Below are 16,222 nucleotides of genomic sequence, written 5' to 3'. Positions count from 1 at the left end.
GCAAACAAACGTCTGTGGAACCGTGATAAAGACCAGTATATCTCTGCACAGAAGCTTCTTCTTGAGTACCCAGCTGCTATCAAATCTTTTGAATATACTCACGGTAATTGTCGAGGCCTAGCATTGTTTATTAATAAAACCATCAAAATGCTAGCCCAAAGCGCAAAAGAAGCCTCGATAGATTCAACATTTGGCACAAATAACGCGGCAATGGATTTGTTTGCTGTGTTGGTTGAAGTTGATGGAACGGGTATGCCATTAGCGTATCTTTTTCTTTAGACTTTGCCCTTTAAAAAAGGCAAAAAAGAAGCTGAACCTGGAGCTATTACAGCTATTCTTAAAGCCTTTTTAGCTACGCTAAAAGGCTATGGTATGCAGCCCGTCTTCTTTGGCTGCGATAAGGATCAATCCGAGATATCTGCTATTCAAAGCACATTCAATGAGGCAACGATTCAGCTATGTTTTTGGCACGCCAAAAGAGCTATTAGAACGAAAATCAATAGCTCGGCAAAGACCAACACTTAAAGCAAGTACCACCTAGAAGAAGCCCAGCAACTAGTACCTCATTTGGAGATATGCTGGGGCTCCTTGCCAATTCGGCGCCCAGATGGGCCACATCGGTATAATACTTGCAGCTGTACAGTACGGACTGAGTCTCTAGACGAGAAGGAGAGACTTGAGGTTTCCTCAAAAGAAGACAAAAACACCCTTCTTGAGATCTTTAGTCGGCATTTCAACAGGCACCCTTTTCTACCGGATGCAAATGGCACCTTGCATAACGCTGCTACTATTCACCGACAGTGTGCAGCTGAGGTATACGACTGGTGTTTTTCTCGAAATTTACATGTCACTGACAGAATGTTGTTTAATAGGTGCCATCTTGGCAGACAAAAGTGGAGACATTTTGGTCATGTGATCGCAAGTTTTTCGGCGCAATTAAGGGACGTTGATCCATTTCCATCAGTCACGTGACTCTCTGAGACGTCGATGGTATCATTGGGGATGCTTATGCCGCAACGCCGATTCCGCTTCCTCGCGCAGCGATGTGACGGGAAAGAGCGAAGATCGTTTAAGAGACTTTCTTGAAATTGATGAACGCTTGCTGTCGTAAGAAACAAAGAAGACCATAGCCCCTACACCCTCACCCGGTATCCCAATGGCCACGCAAGCTGTAGACCTGTCCGGCTCCCTGCTAGAGACGTTTGAGATCGCCGGGAGCCGGCTGGTGCACGGAAAGGTCTTTCCGCTCGGGATCCGGCCTAGGAGCGGGACAGAGTTTGGGTCTGTTGAAGAAGCGGCGGCGCATTTCCAGCAGCTCGCGGACGGCCAAATGTTCCAGCAGCTCCTGCGCGATCGTGAGCAAGCATCACGCCGATCTAGTCTCTGCACAGCTGACAAGTAGCGGACGGAGCGATCCTGTTTCGGGGCTTTCCGGTGGACGGTGCGGCGGACCTGGACCGACTTGTGCGATCGTTCGGGCTGCCGAGGCCACACGTCGAGGTCGGCCTCTCGGGCAAGCGGTCGACGATCACGCCGCTGGTCAAGACGGCCAACGAGGAGCCAGCACACGTGCGGTTCTACTTCCACAACGAGTACGGGCGCAGCGCATACTTCCCGGGGGCGCTGTTCTTTCACGCGGAAAAGGTGCCGACGGAGGGCGGACAGACGCCACTGCTGTCGTCGCTGGAGCTGTACGACCGGCTGGTGGCCGAGCTTCCCGCGTTTATCGCAGACCTGGCTGCGAAGGGCATCATCGGGCGGCAGTACTTTCCGGCCAAGGCAGACGTGGAGGCGAAGACGATCGGGTGGAACCGGAGGGACTCGTACGGCTTTGACATTGTCGAGGGCGACTCGACGGCGACACAGCGTCGCAAGGTCGAGGCCGTGCTGCGGACGCGGCAGCAGGCCGAGGGCGAGTGGCAGGCCAACGGGGCACTGTACGTGCTGCAGCGGCTGCCGGCGATCCGACGGATCGCAGCAACGGGCCGGCCGACGTTCTTCAACGGTCTCTCGGGCGTGTACGGACGGCAGCGCGACCGACAGGCCCTGGCACCACCGCACCGCGGCATCGATGGCGGCGTGCACTTGCCGACGACGTTTGGCGACGGCACGGCGATCCCGACGGCCGACTTGGAGCGGCTGCTGCAGATCCAGGAGGACATCCGGTTCTTGGTGCCGTGGCAGGCCGGCGACGTCGCCCTGGTAGACAACTACACGGTGCAGCACGCGCGGACACCGTGGAAGGGCGAGCGCAGCCTGCTAGTCAGCCTCTGGGACGGCTGGGAGACGTTTGTGCCGTACTAGCGGGGAGAAAGTAGTTGCATTTGGTATGAAAAAGAAAAAGAAAAAAGAACCCTAAGTAACCCGGAACTCCAATCTAGACATTGCCAAGCGGTTCCACGTCTTGCTGTCTCCTGTGCCGAATAGTCCATACCCATGTGCTGTCGTGCGTTCTCGTGAAAGAGGAATAGGAAAGAGAGAGGACAAAAGAAAAAAGAAAGAAGAGAAAAGAAAGAAGAAAAAAAAGAAAAAAAAGAAAAAAAAGAAAAAAAAGAAAGAAGAAAAAAAAAGAAAAAAAAGAAAAAAGAAAAAAAGAAAAAAGAAAAGAAAAAGAAAAAAAAGAAAAAAAAGAAAAAAAGAAAAAAAGAAAAAAAGAAAAAAAGAAAAAAAGAAAAAAAGAAAAAAAGAAAAAAAAGAAAAAAAAGAAAAAAAAGAAAAAAAAGAAAAAAAAGAAAAAAAAGAAAAAAAAGAAAAAAAGAAAAAAAAAGAAAAAAAAAAGAAAGAAAACAGAAAACAAAAACTTCAGTCCTGTGTCTGTATGTACAAGTGCTGTTGGGTGTGGCATTGGCCAGTCTCGTTTCTGCGCGTCAAGTCGGCCCATCGGTCGGCTCGCGCTCGGCGTGTGTGGCGCCACCGCTGCGCGTCAGCAGCCTCATCACGCTGCTGTGTCCGCGGGCGGCCGCGAGGTGCAAGGGCGTGGCGCCGGTGCGGCGGACATGCGCGCGCACGTCGGCCTGATGCTCAACCAAGAGAGCCGCCGTGGCCTCGTGGCCGCCCTGAGCAGCCAGGTGCAGGGGTGTGACACCATCGCGGGTGACGGCCGAAACGGTGGCACCGGCGGCCAGCAGGAGGCCCACGCAGCCAGTGTGGCCGCTCTCAGCTGCGAGGTGCAGCGGCGTCGTGTTTCCGCGAGTGGCAGCATCGACATCGGCGTCGCTCTCCGTCAGCAGCAGCGTCACCGCCGGCTCGTGGCCCTGCTGCGCGGCCAGATGCAGCGCCGTCATCCCGTCGGCGTTGCACGCCGTGCCGGCTGCGCCGTGCTGCAGCAGTGCTGTCGTGACGTCGGCGTGGCCGTAGTAAGCCGCCAGGTGCAGCGCTGTCGTGTCGTCGAGCGTTTTGCTGCTCGCATCGGCGCCATTCTCCAACAGCAGCTTCACGACTGTCACGTGACCCTGCTGGGCGGCAAGGTGCAGAGCGGTGGCACCGTCGAGACTGCGCTGGACCTTGGGGTCCGCTGTCGCGGCGCGGAGCAGCTGCTCCACCACGGCGCTGTCGCCCTCGTAGGCGGCGTGCAGCAGCGACATCTTCTCGTTGCTGTCGTCGCCGTCATCGTCTTGGTCTTCCAGCATATAGATGTCAGTTGCGTGTCGGATCACGTGACCATCCTGAGTGGCGGGATCGCCGAGGCGCTTGAGGCCGGGCCGTGACGTGTCGACGGGGCGGCCACCGTGCCAGACGAGCAGGTCGGCGACAGTCTGGGTCTGGCGCATGCTCTCGTCGTAGGGGGTGGCGTCATAGTCGTCGATGGGGTTGACGGCGGCGCCATGGGCGAGCAGCAGGCGGGCGGCCAGCCGACGCTCTTCGTGGGCGGCAAAGTGGAGAGGAGTGCGGCCGTCGGCGCGGCGGGCGTTGACAGAGGAGTTGGGGGGTGTGGTAGAGTGAGTAGAGGCGAGGAGGAGGGCGAGAACGGGCACGCAGCCGGTCTGGGCGGCAAGATGGATGGGCGTGGTGCCCTGATCGTCACCAGGCGCATTGGGATCGGCACCGGAACGGAGCAGCCGACGGACGACGGCCGTGTGGGCGGCAACGACAGCGAGATGCAGCGGCATGGGTCCGTCCTTTTGGCGGGCATGGATATCGGCGCCGTGGCGCAGCAGCAGACCGACAACATCGTCGTGACCAGTGCTAGCAGCTTCATGCAGCGGCGTGGACCCGTCATCGGAGCGGGCACGGATGTCGGCGTGCAGCTGCAGTAACAAAGCGGCAACGTCGGCATGGCCAGCACGGGCGGCCACGTGCAGTGGCGTGGACGCGTCGTCGAACAGGGCGTGAATGTCGGCGCCGTGCTCGAGCAGCAGACGGGCAATGTCCGCACAGCCGGTCTGGGCGGCGACGTGCAGCGGGGCGACGTCGTCGTCGGCGATGACGTTGGGGCTGGCGCCAGCCTGTAAAAGGGCAGCAGCGACGGCGGTGTGGCGGAAGTAGGTGGCCAGGTGAAGGGGAGAGAGGGTGGGCGTAGACGCGGACGTGGAAGCGGAAGCGGTCGTGGTCACGGTCTCGAGGCCGGCAGCATGCACAAACAGCAGGCGCGAGACCTCGGCATGGCCGTTCTGGGCAGCCAGGTGCAGCGGGGTGTAACCGTTGTAGAGCGTAGCAGTAGTGTCGGCGCCATGGTCGAGCAGCAGCTGGGTGATGTCGGCATGGCCTCGCTGGGCGGCAAAGAAGAGCGGCGTGGCGCCGATGGGTCCCGTCTTGAAGGCGGCACCGTGCTTGACCAGCACGCGCACCACGTCGACGTGGCCGTACTCGGCAGCCAGGTGCAGGGCCGTCAGGCCGTCGCTGTAGACGTGGTCGATGTCGACGCCCTGCTCGATGGCCCGCTCGGTGCCGGGTCCATCGCCGTGCTCGACCGCGTCCTCGAGCGCGTCGACCAGACAGCTCTCCGGGTCGACCGGGGCATGGCGGCGTGTTCGTGGCCGCTCCAGCAGCCAGGCCGCCAGCAGCCAGACCATCAGCAGGCCGACTGCCAGCATGCCCGTCAGCAGGTACCAGACGGCCAAGCGGCCAAACGGCCAGGCCGGCAACCGGATCCGGAACCGCAACCGGTCGAGGTGCCATGGCAGGTGCAGGCTCGGCATGCTCGGCATGCTCGGCATGCTCGATGGCGCCGGGTCGTCGACGTCGCCCCGGGCTGTGCCTACAACACGAGACGTCAACTTTCTGCGCAGCGACCACATCCGGCTCTCGGTGCTTCCGGTGCTTCTTGTGCTCTTTGTGCTCTTTGTGCCTCTTGCTCTGGAGTTGAGGTAGATACCGAAGCGGTCAATGCAGACACGGCCTGCTCTCCTCGCAGTCCTGGCCGTCCTGGCGGCCACCGTCAGGCCAAAGCCAGCTGGACTCTGCCGCTGGGTGCACTCCATTTTTTGTGGGCGGAATCGCCAGCGTGCTTGTGATGCCGGACGGTCTGCCTGGAGAGGGCGTGCCGCCACGCTCGCTTTTGTTTTCCCTACGCCACCGCTGCGGATACCCAGACACCCGCTCGCTCTGGCCTAGGGTGCCATCAAAGCTGAGCCGACGCCAGCAGATGTGGAACAGCACCACTCTATTGCTGCCCGATCCCCACTGAATGCACGTCGGCGCACCCTCGCGCTTCTTGGTTCGACCACCCGTCTGCTGCCAGATCCCTCCGTATCCACTGTCCTTGTGCCACACCTGTCCGGCCCAAGCACAACCGCTCTGTGCTGTTTCAGCACGTCGCTGCATCCTTGCAGCCAAACAGCCAAACAGGCAGCAGACCAAAATCTCTGCCAGATGGCCCGTGCATACGTCACACAGATAACGGATCCACTGCCAACACCACCTTGCGCCATCTCAATAATAGATCACAGATCAGGTTTCGTTAGTATCGCTTCCTCGCTTGAAAACTAATGTCCACTCATTCAACTACCCCTCACCCAAGCACGATCTCTTTCCACTCGGGCGGAGAGAGCGAATCGGTCAAGCATTCTGCACGTATATAAGTGAATCACCTCCTTTCGGCCACACCGTTTTCCCACTCAATGTAAAGGGCATAAAACATAATGTTGTCCGCCACGATCTCGGACCGCGAGCAAATATCTTTGTAAATTTGAGTCTCTGTTTTTTCAGCGTGAATATCAGAGACCCTAGAGAGGATGGCGAACTGGCCAGCTACGCTTGGAATAAGTGTATAATGCAAGCAGTCCCCCAAAATAGCGCCACTCTCGTCGCCGGATTGGCCACTCAGGCCATAGAAGCCTATTTTCGAAGTCAGAGTGTAGCTAACCACCAGCGTCCAAAACTGGAGAACTGGATATGCAGAGGGAATAATAGACTCGGAAGCAAGATCCACTGACGGCTGCGTCTTCCACGTGTCAAGATCGTCAAAGCTCGTTTCTAGACCACAACGAGCAATGACCTGCTGGAAAGTCCTCCGGTTGTCGCCGTAGTTGATATCTCCTCGCTCGCCCGCGCTCTCGGCCGGATCCCACACTAGTCCGAGCACCGCACCGTCCGGCTTGCACGTCCGTTGGTACCACACAATCCAGGTTTCCTCGGCCAGCCAGGCGCTGATCTGATCCGGTGGCAGATTCGGAGAAGGATCAAAATAGACCCCCCCGGTCCAGCCGGCCCAGGACCAGCTAGCGAAGCCGGGCCTCCGCTTTCTTCTCCAAACGTTAATGAGCAGATATAGGTCCATAGCAGCGGTTGGTAGTCCTTGTAGAAGTTTGCACTTCATCCTACGTGCTAGCCGCTCGCAGACTCCCGCTACAGCGTTGAGAGCGTCTTCCTGCTTAGACAGCTGTCGCTCGCCGTAGGTTCCAACAATCAGAGAAAACAGTTCAAAGGTGTTGCGACGTGGGTCATCGAGTTGTGCTACATCAGCATACTTTCCATCCCACTCCGGCATGCCGACAACGTCTTCAGAGCAAGAGCATGTTCGGCAATTGAAGTACACCATGTCGTTGAGAAATATAAGGCGCCGACGAGAAAGTGCATATTCCTGCAACCTGCCCGCAACTGATTAAACATCTTATTCAAATCAAGAGTAATTGGATGCTGAGTGCGCGCTCGACTTACGTCCATGCTCTTTCGCTGTACTTCGAACGGGAGAGATCTCTTTTCCAGTTTTTTACCCGCAGCAGGCAAAGATCTGGCTCCAGCTCACACATTGGCGACGTCAAGCGAGATCCATATTTCACGCCAGGCAAGCCGCTGTTCGCATCGGTTCCACTTGCGGCTATGATGGTAAAGAGCGATTGCTCGTAAATGACGTCCATCATCTGTATGCCCCCCGTCATGTCAGTGGGATCGTCCTGTACTAGGCAGAGTGAGTCCACCCATAGGTACTGCAGGCCCAGTTTTCTCATGAGTTGTATGGCGTCACGGATCGTATCGGGGATTTGGCCCCAGACATTTTGTCGTAAGAGCCCTCCCTCCCGCGTAAGATCTTCTTTGTTGCTATTCTCTAGACTGATGTTTTCTGTCTCGCCCCAGACATAGCTAAGCGCTACGTACGAGTCCTGGATCGATGCTGGTACGATGCAGAATCGGCGCACGTCGATAAGGCGAAAGTGCGTCGTGTGTAGGGCTGAGTCTGGCGGAGTTGGTGCTGGGCACAACTGGGCATGATGGGCGAGGCAAGTGTCCAGCCATTCCTGAATCAAACTTGGGTCTATTTGCGGCTTTGTGATTTGCCGGTATATTGTAGATTTTCCCTCACAGGCCGTAAAGACCACGATCGGGTCGTCAGCCCAGAAGCTGACATTTTTAGCACATAAGGTAAAGTGGCTCTTTCTGCATATAAACCTATAAAAAGAAGACTTCTCTTTATTTATAGCTAGTACAAACGTGCAGAGGACGCAATTTGACCGGCCACGTAACGCCTGGAAAGTTTTGAGGGTAATATTGAGCTTGAGATCACACGGGCCTGGGGTATCACGAAGGTTCCGAAATGGTATTTTCTGACACTTTTTGCACAGATTGCTCGCCGATGTACGACGTTTGGTTTCGTACGACCAGTACCGTTTCATTGGGAAGTTTGTTGATGTAAAATAAATCCGCTGGTAAAGAAACCTGGTAAAAGAAAAAAGAAAAAACGCATCAGCAGCTACGATTTTTATGCCTGATGCCCGGTCTTGCTCATCCGTCGAATCATGCTGCGCCACGGTGGAGGCCAAATATGCAGGCAGCAGGGGCAGGCGAAAGACTGGCGTATCAGAGAAATGCTAATTGAGGCATTGCAGTCAGCCGTTCAACAGTTGGCGCAATAGGTGGCTCCCTGTCTACATCAGAGAAAACACAGACTGCGAATCCATTCCAGGCCCCTCAACGCCCTGTCCCTCCATGTACCCCTGCGCATAGCATTCCCCGATAAAGTGCTGCTCCTGGCCACTCTCGTCCCGCGGCCGCAAAATATACGGTACCCGACCGCCGCTCAAAACGACGATCCAGTCGCCCGTCTGCGCTGCAAACGGACATAAGCCGACAAACCCCTCCTCTGCCGTGAAGAAGCAGCGGCTGATGCACGCCACGGCGGTCGTCTTCCTCGAACACCCTGAGGCTCTGTGTCGATGTAGTTCTGGTCGTGCTGTGACTTGAGCTGGTGGAGCCACTTGCCGGTCAGATTGAGGGGGTCAAAAATGCCCACAAATGCCCGATGCAGACCCTCGAGGCCGGGCGCTGCAGCCATTCGAGGTCAGGCACAGAGTCCCCAGAGGCACGGTAGGGGCAGTCCTCCGGGAGGCCGAGCAGGCCCGTGGCCCAGTTGCTGTGGCCGCGATAGCCCCAGGACCAGCTGGGGAGGTCACGCATGACGAGCGACGGCGTGCAGCCCTGTCGCCAGCGCGTCTCCTGCCAGGTGCGGCCCTCGAGTGCGTGGACGGCCGAGAAGATGCGCAGCGACCGGTGCTCGGCGATCCACCAGCGCGTGAACAGGGCGAAGACGTCGGGGGTCGGCCGGCGGTAGTCGGGCTTGACGGCCGGCGGCAGGACGGCCAGATCGGCGGTCTCGCGGCCGAACTGCAGCATGGCAAAGAGCGTGTCGCGCGGGTCGGAGACGTCGAGGTCGAGGCCCAGCACGAGCACGTCGAGAATGGCGAGCGTGTGACGGTCCCGGGAAGCCACCTCCCGCGCATCCAAGAGCGCGTTGAAGATGGGCGGGATGAGGGCTCGCGAGGCCGACCGCATCGTCTGTCCCGGTCTGCCAGCACATCTGTGTCGGCTTCCAGCTGTCGCTCGTACTCTTTGCAAATCGCGTTGACTACCTCGATCGACTGATGTGTCGCTGCATCGCCCTCGCCCAGCCACACGACCACCTGGTCCGCCTGCCGGTAGATGTCGCGCATCAGCGCCACCTGGCTCGATCGTTCGTCCAGGTCGTCCTGGTTGATCCATACGGCGTCCACCCAGAGCATGCGGCCGGGCCCAGTCGACCGGCGTAGCGCCTGCAGCGCCGCAAACAGTGCCGACGTGATCCGTAGCTGCACCGGAGTGGATGACTCAGCATCCCGCCGCACCGCAATCTCCCTCGTCTTCCGCGAGTCGCCCCAGCAGTATGACAGCGCCTCGTACGGCGGCACCACCACCGGCTGCCGACGCACGTCTGCATGCATCAGCGTGCAGCTTAGCGGTGCATCTGTTGTTCCGCTGTCCAGCACCAGCAGCCGCATCTCCGTCGCCTGCAGCGGCCGGTAGCATGACGGCCTCCCGGTCACAATCTGCTGACTAAGCCCACTGACCACCCGAATCTCGATCTCGGCCTCGCGCACAAAGTTGATCCAGCCCGGCCACTGCGCCTTGGGGATCAGCTGCACAGCGTCGCCGCCACGTACGGCCCTTACCCAGTCACGCACCGCCGCATCCGCGCTCGCAACCGCGTCCCAGACGACCTCGTGGCGCCTGTAGGCAGAGCTCGCGTGCACATTGTACTGAACCGTCCTCCGGGGACAGCGTTCGTGGCCGCTCGGACTGACGACAACGGCCTCAAGCCAGGTAAAGGAACCTTCGTACGTGCCGTGGAGCACTTTCTCTTCGCTGTAACCTAGACCGGGTCTTAGTCACTGCTTCCTACAAAGCAGCACGTATTCTGGCCACTTACCTTGATCGTGAGACTCGGTGCGGAAGACAATTTGGGTCATGGCATGGACATCCTCAGGAATGAGAAGCTCAACAAACACGCGCTCCGGACACCATCGTGCCACCTGCACATCCAATGTCTGTTTTTCTCGTAGCACTCTCATTGTTGTTGCAAATGGTATGTTTTGGCAAGGCCAGGGCTCAAGTTTCAAGACTACAGCACACAAGCTGAATATATAGAACAGAAGCAGAATCCTACGCTAATCCTATTCCAAATTGGCTGCATTCCTTCAGCCACAAGCATCTGTCTCAGGCCAGCTTCGACCCCGTCTGCTTAAAGAAGCTGTTGTAGTTGTCGACCGGTGCATCGGCCGCGATCGAAGCCCAGAGCGCGTCGATCTTGGCCGCGGCTGCTGTGCTGACGGGTCCCTTTTTGATCCAGCCGACGCTCTCGCGCAGCTGTTCGGGCGTGCGCGCGCCCACGATGACGGCGTCGCCGAGCGTGCCGTCCAGCCGCGAGTGGTGTGCCACCCAGCGGTACGCCAGCTCGATGCCGGTGACGTTTTCAGCCCCGGCGATGGCGTTCCACGCGTCTAGCCCGTCCAGCAGCGGCGCCTTGACGTACAGGCCCGTGTACAGCTGGCCCAGCGGATTCCCGGCGTCCCAGCGGCCGGTGCCGCTGTTCTGTCGCAGCACGTCGGCCGTCTTGGCCAGGAAGCCGCCCGCACTCGGGCTGTAGGCATAAAAGGCGAGGCCGTGCTTGCGCAGGACCGGGAAGAGGTCGGCCTCGATCCGGCGGCTGAACGCGTTGTAGTTGCCCTGGTACACGGTCGGCAGCACGAAGCCGTGCGCCTTGGCCACACGGATCACGTCCTCAACCTCGGCGGCCGTGAAGTTGGACAGGCCAAAGCGCTTGAAAGCACCCGCCCGGTACAGCTCGTCAATGCCGGCCAGCGTCTCCTCCAGCGGCACCTGCGGGCTCGGGGCGTGCTGGTAGAACACGTCCACCTGGAACAGAGTCAGCCGTGTGCAGCGAGAGAGGAAGGATGACAGTCACCCACACTGGCCGTCTGCAGCTTCTTCAGACTCTGCTTGCCGGCCTCGACAACGCTCTCCTTCGTTATCGGACCGGAAGTAAAGCCACCCGGGAACTTGGTGTCGATCCGGAACCGTGACGCCGCCTTGGCCTTTCCCAGCACCTCTTCTGAGTCGCTGTAGATCAGCGCCGTGTCGAGAGTGTCAATGCCGACCGCCGCAACGACGTCCAGGAAGCTTTGCACCTTGTCGTCCGTGTCGAAGCCATAGTTGCTGGCTATCGTGGCGGCGCCGTATACGAGCTTGGGTTGACTGTGAGACATTGTGTTTAGGATACAACGGATGATCGAGTGGAACGTCTAGAGTTACGCAGTTTGGTGTTGGCCGTTTTATACGCCGTGGAATCGTTGCGATGACTAATTGCTTGTTGGTATACGCAATCGTGCAGCAATATTAGTTCATGAAATGTGCTTATCAATCAGGCCTCGGCACATAAAAGTCCGTCTTACCAGGACGAGACAAAGTCGCCAGATACTTGATACGCACTGCAACCTAAGCTCTACATGGAGCTCTGTGAAATGACAGACGTTGATCATTCTACTATGTATGCTTGGAAAAGTGCAAAAAAAATTGATTAGCTCCGACACGGGGAATCGAACCCCGAGCTGGTCGGTGAGAGCGACCGATGTTAGCCATTACACCATGTCGGATGTTGAATGTGAGTATGAAATTGTAAGTGGGCCTATGCGACTAATCGGCTGGTAGTACCTCCGTACTCAGTACAGAGTATGTCAATCGCACAAGGTCTAAATTTTAGTTGCAACTGACGACTCATTGCCCTCATTGCAATTGTATGATTCAGATGGGCTCTTTGCCGATTATTTCGGCGGTTTAGGGGTCCTTTAGTGAAAGCCTCTCGACATTTTCCGGGACCCAACCCAAACGAACTTCCAATGTATTTACGGAGTACAGCCCAAACTCATCTCAAGCAGGAATGCAGCTCCGTACGGAGTACTCGTACTCTCTGTCGCCGAGGCGAAGTGCATTGGACCCCACCAGCAGTTACTTACCTCGCAGTAGTTGCAATCCTGTACGCCGTACAGCCTCCTCAGCCACAAGCAGCCGCTCCTTCGGTCGGCCACGAGGTCAGCTCGACAAGGAAAATGCGCCTACAACAAGAAGCAGGTCGGCCAGAGTATATGTTTGCGTCTTGTCCACCTCCCTCTGCTTGCTTTTTCTCGCCGCACAGCCTCCCATTGTCTCGTTCAATTCCCCTTTCCCCTCCACGTCTCCCGAGTGCGTCCCACTTTTTCTGCTTTGCTCTTTGGTCAGCCACAAGTGTCGCAGGCCTCTGGGAAAAAGCCGCCTGCTCGGTCGCCTACTCGATAAAAGGCATCCAGGCATCCTCGCCTTGTTTCTGTACCTTGACGCGTCCAAAGCACGGCAGCTGCCCAGATTCTACCCCCCAACTGCGCCAGGCAACCATCCCGGAGGCCTACCGTGTAGAGAGGCTGAACCGCGGCTCCTCATTGGCCGGCCGAAAAGGCGCTTCCCGTTCTGGCCCAGTAATAGTGGACTCTCCTAGCGCCTAAACCCTACCGGCCAGCACTAAATACTCACTAACACGCTCCGCCCCGAGAGTTGCGGCTGCTCTTGAGGCGGACTGTTCGTGGTATTGCAACCCACCAGATGAGAATAAAGAGTGCCCAAGGCAGATCAAACCTCGTCCTGTCCCTCCTCTTCTCCCAGCTTCGCCTCCTGTGGTTAGCTGAGCTGGGTTTTTCTTGCCTCCAGCCAGATTCTTGTGGCCGCTCCAATTCTTGCACTCTTTCTTCTACTTTCTCTCTCATTCTTCGCCTCAACATTGCCTTCTCGACCATCCCACCAAACCTGTTGCTTCACACCCACCACTATCATCCTCATGGTACGCGCTACTCTACCTCCTCATAGTCAGGAGCAAACCCGTTGTCTGAGCTCTGTCTCCGATGGCAACAAGCCGTTTCCGCCACGCCTCCGCATCCCGGACTCACACAATGCGTATTCCATCCCCCTCGACAATGGTGGCTATCTGCATCAACCCCACTTTCAAGATGCCACCGCGGCCGAGAAAGGCTTCGCGGACCTGATGGGCACTCAATCGGACCACAGGCTTCTCAGCAGTTCCCAACTGCCTCCGTCATTCTCAGGGTCCATGCCCAGTGGTGGTCTGCTTCTTGCCAACCCTTTTCCTTGGTCTCAAGTCTCTTCCAATCATCAGACGGACACGGCCTATTGCGGCAGCCAGGGCCTCTTCAACCCCCCAAGTCAGAACGGAGGCTTTCAGAGGAACTATATGTACGATGTTGGGAACGCATGGTCTTCGTACGAGCAAGAAACCCTGCGCCAGAGATCGATGTTTGCGACTCCGTCCATGACCATAGACAACACCTTTTCCCCAGTTCATACTCCGGGGCAATCTCAACCATACACACCCTCCTACTCGCCTGTCACTCCAAACTCTGTCGGCAACTTCAGCGACCCGAACACGCCACAAACAATGCACCAACCCCCTGGAGTGCTTGATGGCATGGGTGGTGTCGGGTTTCCTTCTCAAACCTCTCTCATGATGGGTGCTGGGAATTTGAACCACGCCAACTCGTCGGCGTTATTTGTCGATGACTTGCATAATGTAGCCCCCGGGTCGTGGTCCGATGCCAACGAAAACCACTCTGATTTGTCACCTGGATACAGTAACTATCGTACGACAATCTTTACTCTTGATGCGGATCACTCTTCAATAAGCACTTCCCCGTCCATGGTCCAATCCGTAAGCCACAGAGGCAGTGCTGCATCGATAAACAGCATCTGGAGAGATGACCCTTCTCCAATATCCTCTGCACCAAGTCCTCTGTCCTACAACCGCTCCACCCCCCACAATGGCTCTCCTTCCAACAGCGCCTATGATCTTAGTGCTCATACTTACCGAGAACTAGACATCCCGGGCGGTGGCGCTCGTCATGTCTATTCCAACCGACACCTGAAGCGGGGACCGTCGGAAACTTTGGACGCTTCGCAAAACGCGCATCAAAACAAGAAGCGCAATGGAAATCAAAGAGCCTGTCTGGCCTGCTATCTTGCTCACAAAAGAGTAAGCCTCCTCTTCCTCCACTCCTGTGTCTATGCTGTACTTGTCTGTACTGACAGTCACCTTACCCTGTCCAGTGTCATGACCCTTGCGACAAGTGTGAACAGGCCGACGGCTCTTTCCCGGTCTGTGTCGGTTCGATCATCCGCGGAAAGAACATCTTCCTGGACTGTAAGTCTTCTGCTTGCATTTTCCCCTTTCCCGCCTGACATGCTAACAAGTCCGACAATAGGCCTGGCCCTGAACGAAGCGGACATGAAGTTGGCCAAAGATATAATTAACCGTCGTGATCGCAACGGGTGTTCACCAACCAAACTATTCAACGAATTTGTTCATCGAGACGTTGATCTGAAACTGATGATGGAGGTGCTGTCGGACCATAAGGTGGGAAACTCGGGCGCCTACACGTCCTTCTTTGAGAGCCACAACATGAAGAACCACCAGATCTTCTCGCCCTTTTACCAGGTCAACATTGCGCTGCAGGGCCGCAAGCTGCTCGCAAACGATCCGCGGGTCAACTTCGTCGAGAGCGACCTGCTCATTCTGCGTGCCGTGTGCGCCTCCCGGTTGCTTGCCTTTATCGAGAACGGGTTGGAGAAAAACAAGAAGCAGTTAAAATGGACCAAGCAGAAGGCGCGCGACCTGATCGTCTTTCTGGCCATATCCTTGGAACAGGTGCTGTTTTTCCACACGACCATGGATGGTCCAATGGCTGAGTCGTTGGTCCGCAAGCGCAACGACCTCGTCTACCACCTGGCCTATCTGCTGCGGCACATGGCCAAGGCTACCTTTCCCAATGGCAATCTCTTCTCGGAAGTCCACATTGGCCCCGACAACAGCGTCTTCCTGAAGAAGGAGTTTTGGTCTCACCTCAACGTGCTTTACTTTGAGGCCTCAGTCAAGGACCTCCCTCCAAGTATTCAGAACAACGCTGGACCAGAGATGCCCAGCATTCAGGTCACCCACGTCGGAGGTGGCTCAACCAAACCGGCCTCCAGGACCGGGAAGCGCCCCGTCTGCGAAGAATACGACGACGCCCGAGACCATCCAGATGCATGCAATCTGCTGGAGGCGCGCATAAGCACAGACGATAACTCGGTTGACAAACTAGCTGCCACGTTGGAAGCTACCTGCATATCCTCCCCTCTCCCGCAGAGACCGTTACCGACTGAGTTTCACGTCGGTCAACTCATTGACAACATTTGGCACTGGGGCATGCCCGATTCCTTTGGAAGTGACAGCACAAGCCTCCGCACAGACGGAATTGTCTATGACAGCCTTGGTGTGCAGACTTTGCCAGCCCGTTCCAGCAGCCCCCAAGGCGCGGCCATGGACCTACCCAGTGGCTCTGGTAGCAGCAATGACGTGGGCTTGTCCAGTCCTCTTGACGTGACTGATGGCTTTGGATATTTAAACTTTGACGAATCAGACATCAGCATGTCTTTTGGCCTCTCTGACAACACCGGAGTGGAATGCCCAAACATCACTGCCGGTGTCTCCGAAATTCCTTACACACCCACTTTCTCTGGGGTTTCTGTTGTTTGTCCAGAAACTCGGCAAATCAGAAGCACCAGTGTTAGCAGTGCATACGGAACGGCAATGAATAACTCTGTTAGCCCGGTCTTTGATAATCCGCAGCAAAGTGGTATTCGTCGCCGGTATACAAGTGGGAAGGAGAAGTTTCGCAAATTTTTCGGAAAATAGACCGAGAGTCATCTCATAACTGACTTTTACTTCACATGTTCCCGGCGTTCAAATATATCCAACAGTTTATTGTCTTTTTTTTTCTTTTTTTTTCTTCTTTTTTTCTTTGGCTTCGTTTGGGCAGCTTAAAGCAACAATATTGGACCATGTGGTTACGGAACGACGGCACGGTTATTGGATATTCACAACTGAAGCATACGGGATTATGGCAGTCACATCGCCTTTAGAAATTAATAGATTCATGGTTTACCAAAGAACGCCCTG

General features: G+C 56.4%; 4 protein-coding genes across 4 annotated transcripts; 2 read left to right on the top strand and 2 right to left on the bottom strand.

Moving 5' to 3' along the window:
• Nucleotides 1-1,156: 1,156 nt before the first annotated feature.
• On the top strand, nt 1,157-2,304 carry CMQ_2268 (taud/tfda taurine catabolism dioxygenase; the record flags this gene model as incomplete). Its single annotated transcript, XM_014316226.1, has 2 exons — nt 1,157-1,355; nt 1,403-2,304. The coding sequence occupies 2 exons, from the start codon at nt 1,157-1,159 to the stop codon at nt 2,302-2,304; spliced, it is 1,101 nt and encodes a 366-aa protein (XP_014171701.1).
• A 563-nt stretch (nt 2,305-2,867) lies between these two features.
• On the bottom strand, nt 2,868-10,259 carry CMQ_2276 (ankyrin unc44; the record flags this gene model as incomplete). Its single annotated transcript, XM_014316234.1, has 8 exons — nt 2,868-5,295; nt 5,336-5,764; nt 6,030-6,939; nt 7,187-7,779; nt 8,326-8,583; nt 8,669-9,220; nt 9,262-10,060; nt 10,118-10,259. 8 exons carry the CDS (start codon nt 10,257-10,259, stop codon nt 2,868-2,870), a joined length of 6,111 nt encoding a protein of 2,036 aa, XP_014171709.1.
• A 145-nt stretch (nt 10,260-10,404) lies between these two features.
• CMQ_2326 (aldehyde reductase) lies at nt 10,405-11,453 on the bottom strand (the record flags this gene model as incomplete). The annotated part of the gene is made up of 2 exons (XM_014316284.1): nt 10,405-11,103; nt 11,157-11,453. 2 exons carry the CDS (start codon nt 11,451-11,453, stop codon nt 10,405-10,407), a joined length of 996 nt encoding a protein of 331 aa, XP_014171759.1.
• A 1,598-nt stretch (nt 11,454-13,051) lies between these two features.
• CMQ_2128 (uncharacterized protein) lies at nt 13,052-15,958 on the top strand (the record flags this gene model as incomplete). Its single annotated transcript, XM_014316086.1, has 3 exons — nt 13,052-14,257; nt 14,332-14,425; nt 14,487-15,958. The coding sequence occupies 3 exons, from the start codon at nt 13,052-13,054 to the stop codon at nt 15,956-15,958; spliced, it is 2,772 nt and encodes a 923-aa protein (XP_014171561.1).
• Nucleotides 15,959-16,222: the final 264 nt, after the last annotated feature.

This window comes from Grosmannia clavigera (genome assembly GCF_000143105.1).
Source record: "Grosmannia clavigera kw1407 unplaced genomic scaffold GCSC_156, whole genome shotgun sequence".
Taxonomy (NCBI): domain Eukaryota; kingdom Fungi; phylum Ascomycota; class Sordariomycetes; order Ophiostomatales; family Ophiostomataceae; genus Leptographium; species Leptographium clavigerum.
The sequence above is the reverse complement of the archived record's forward strand: the minus strand, read 5'-3'. Positions and strand labels throughout refer to the sequence as shown.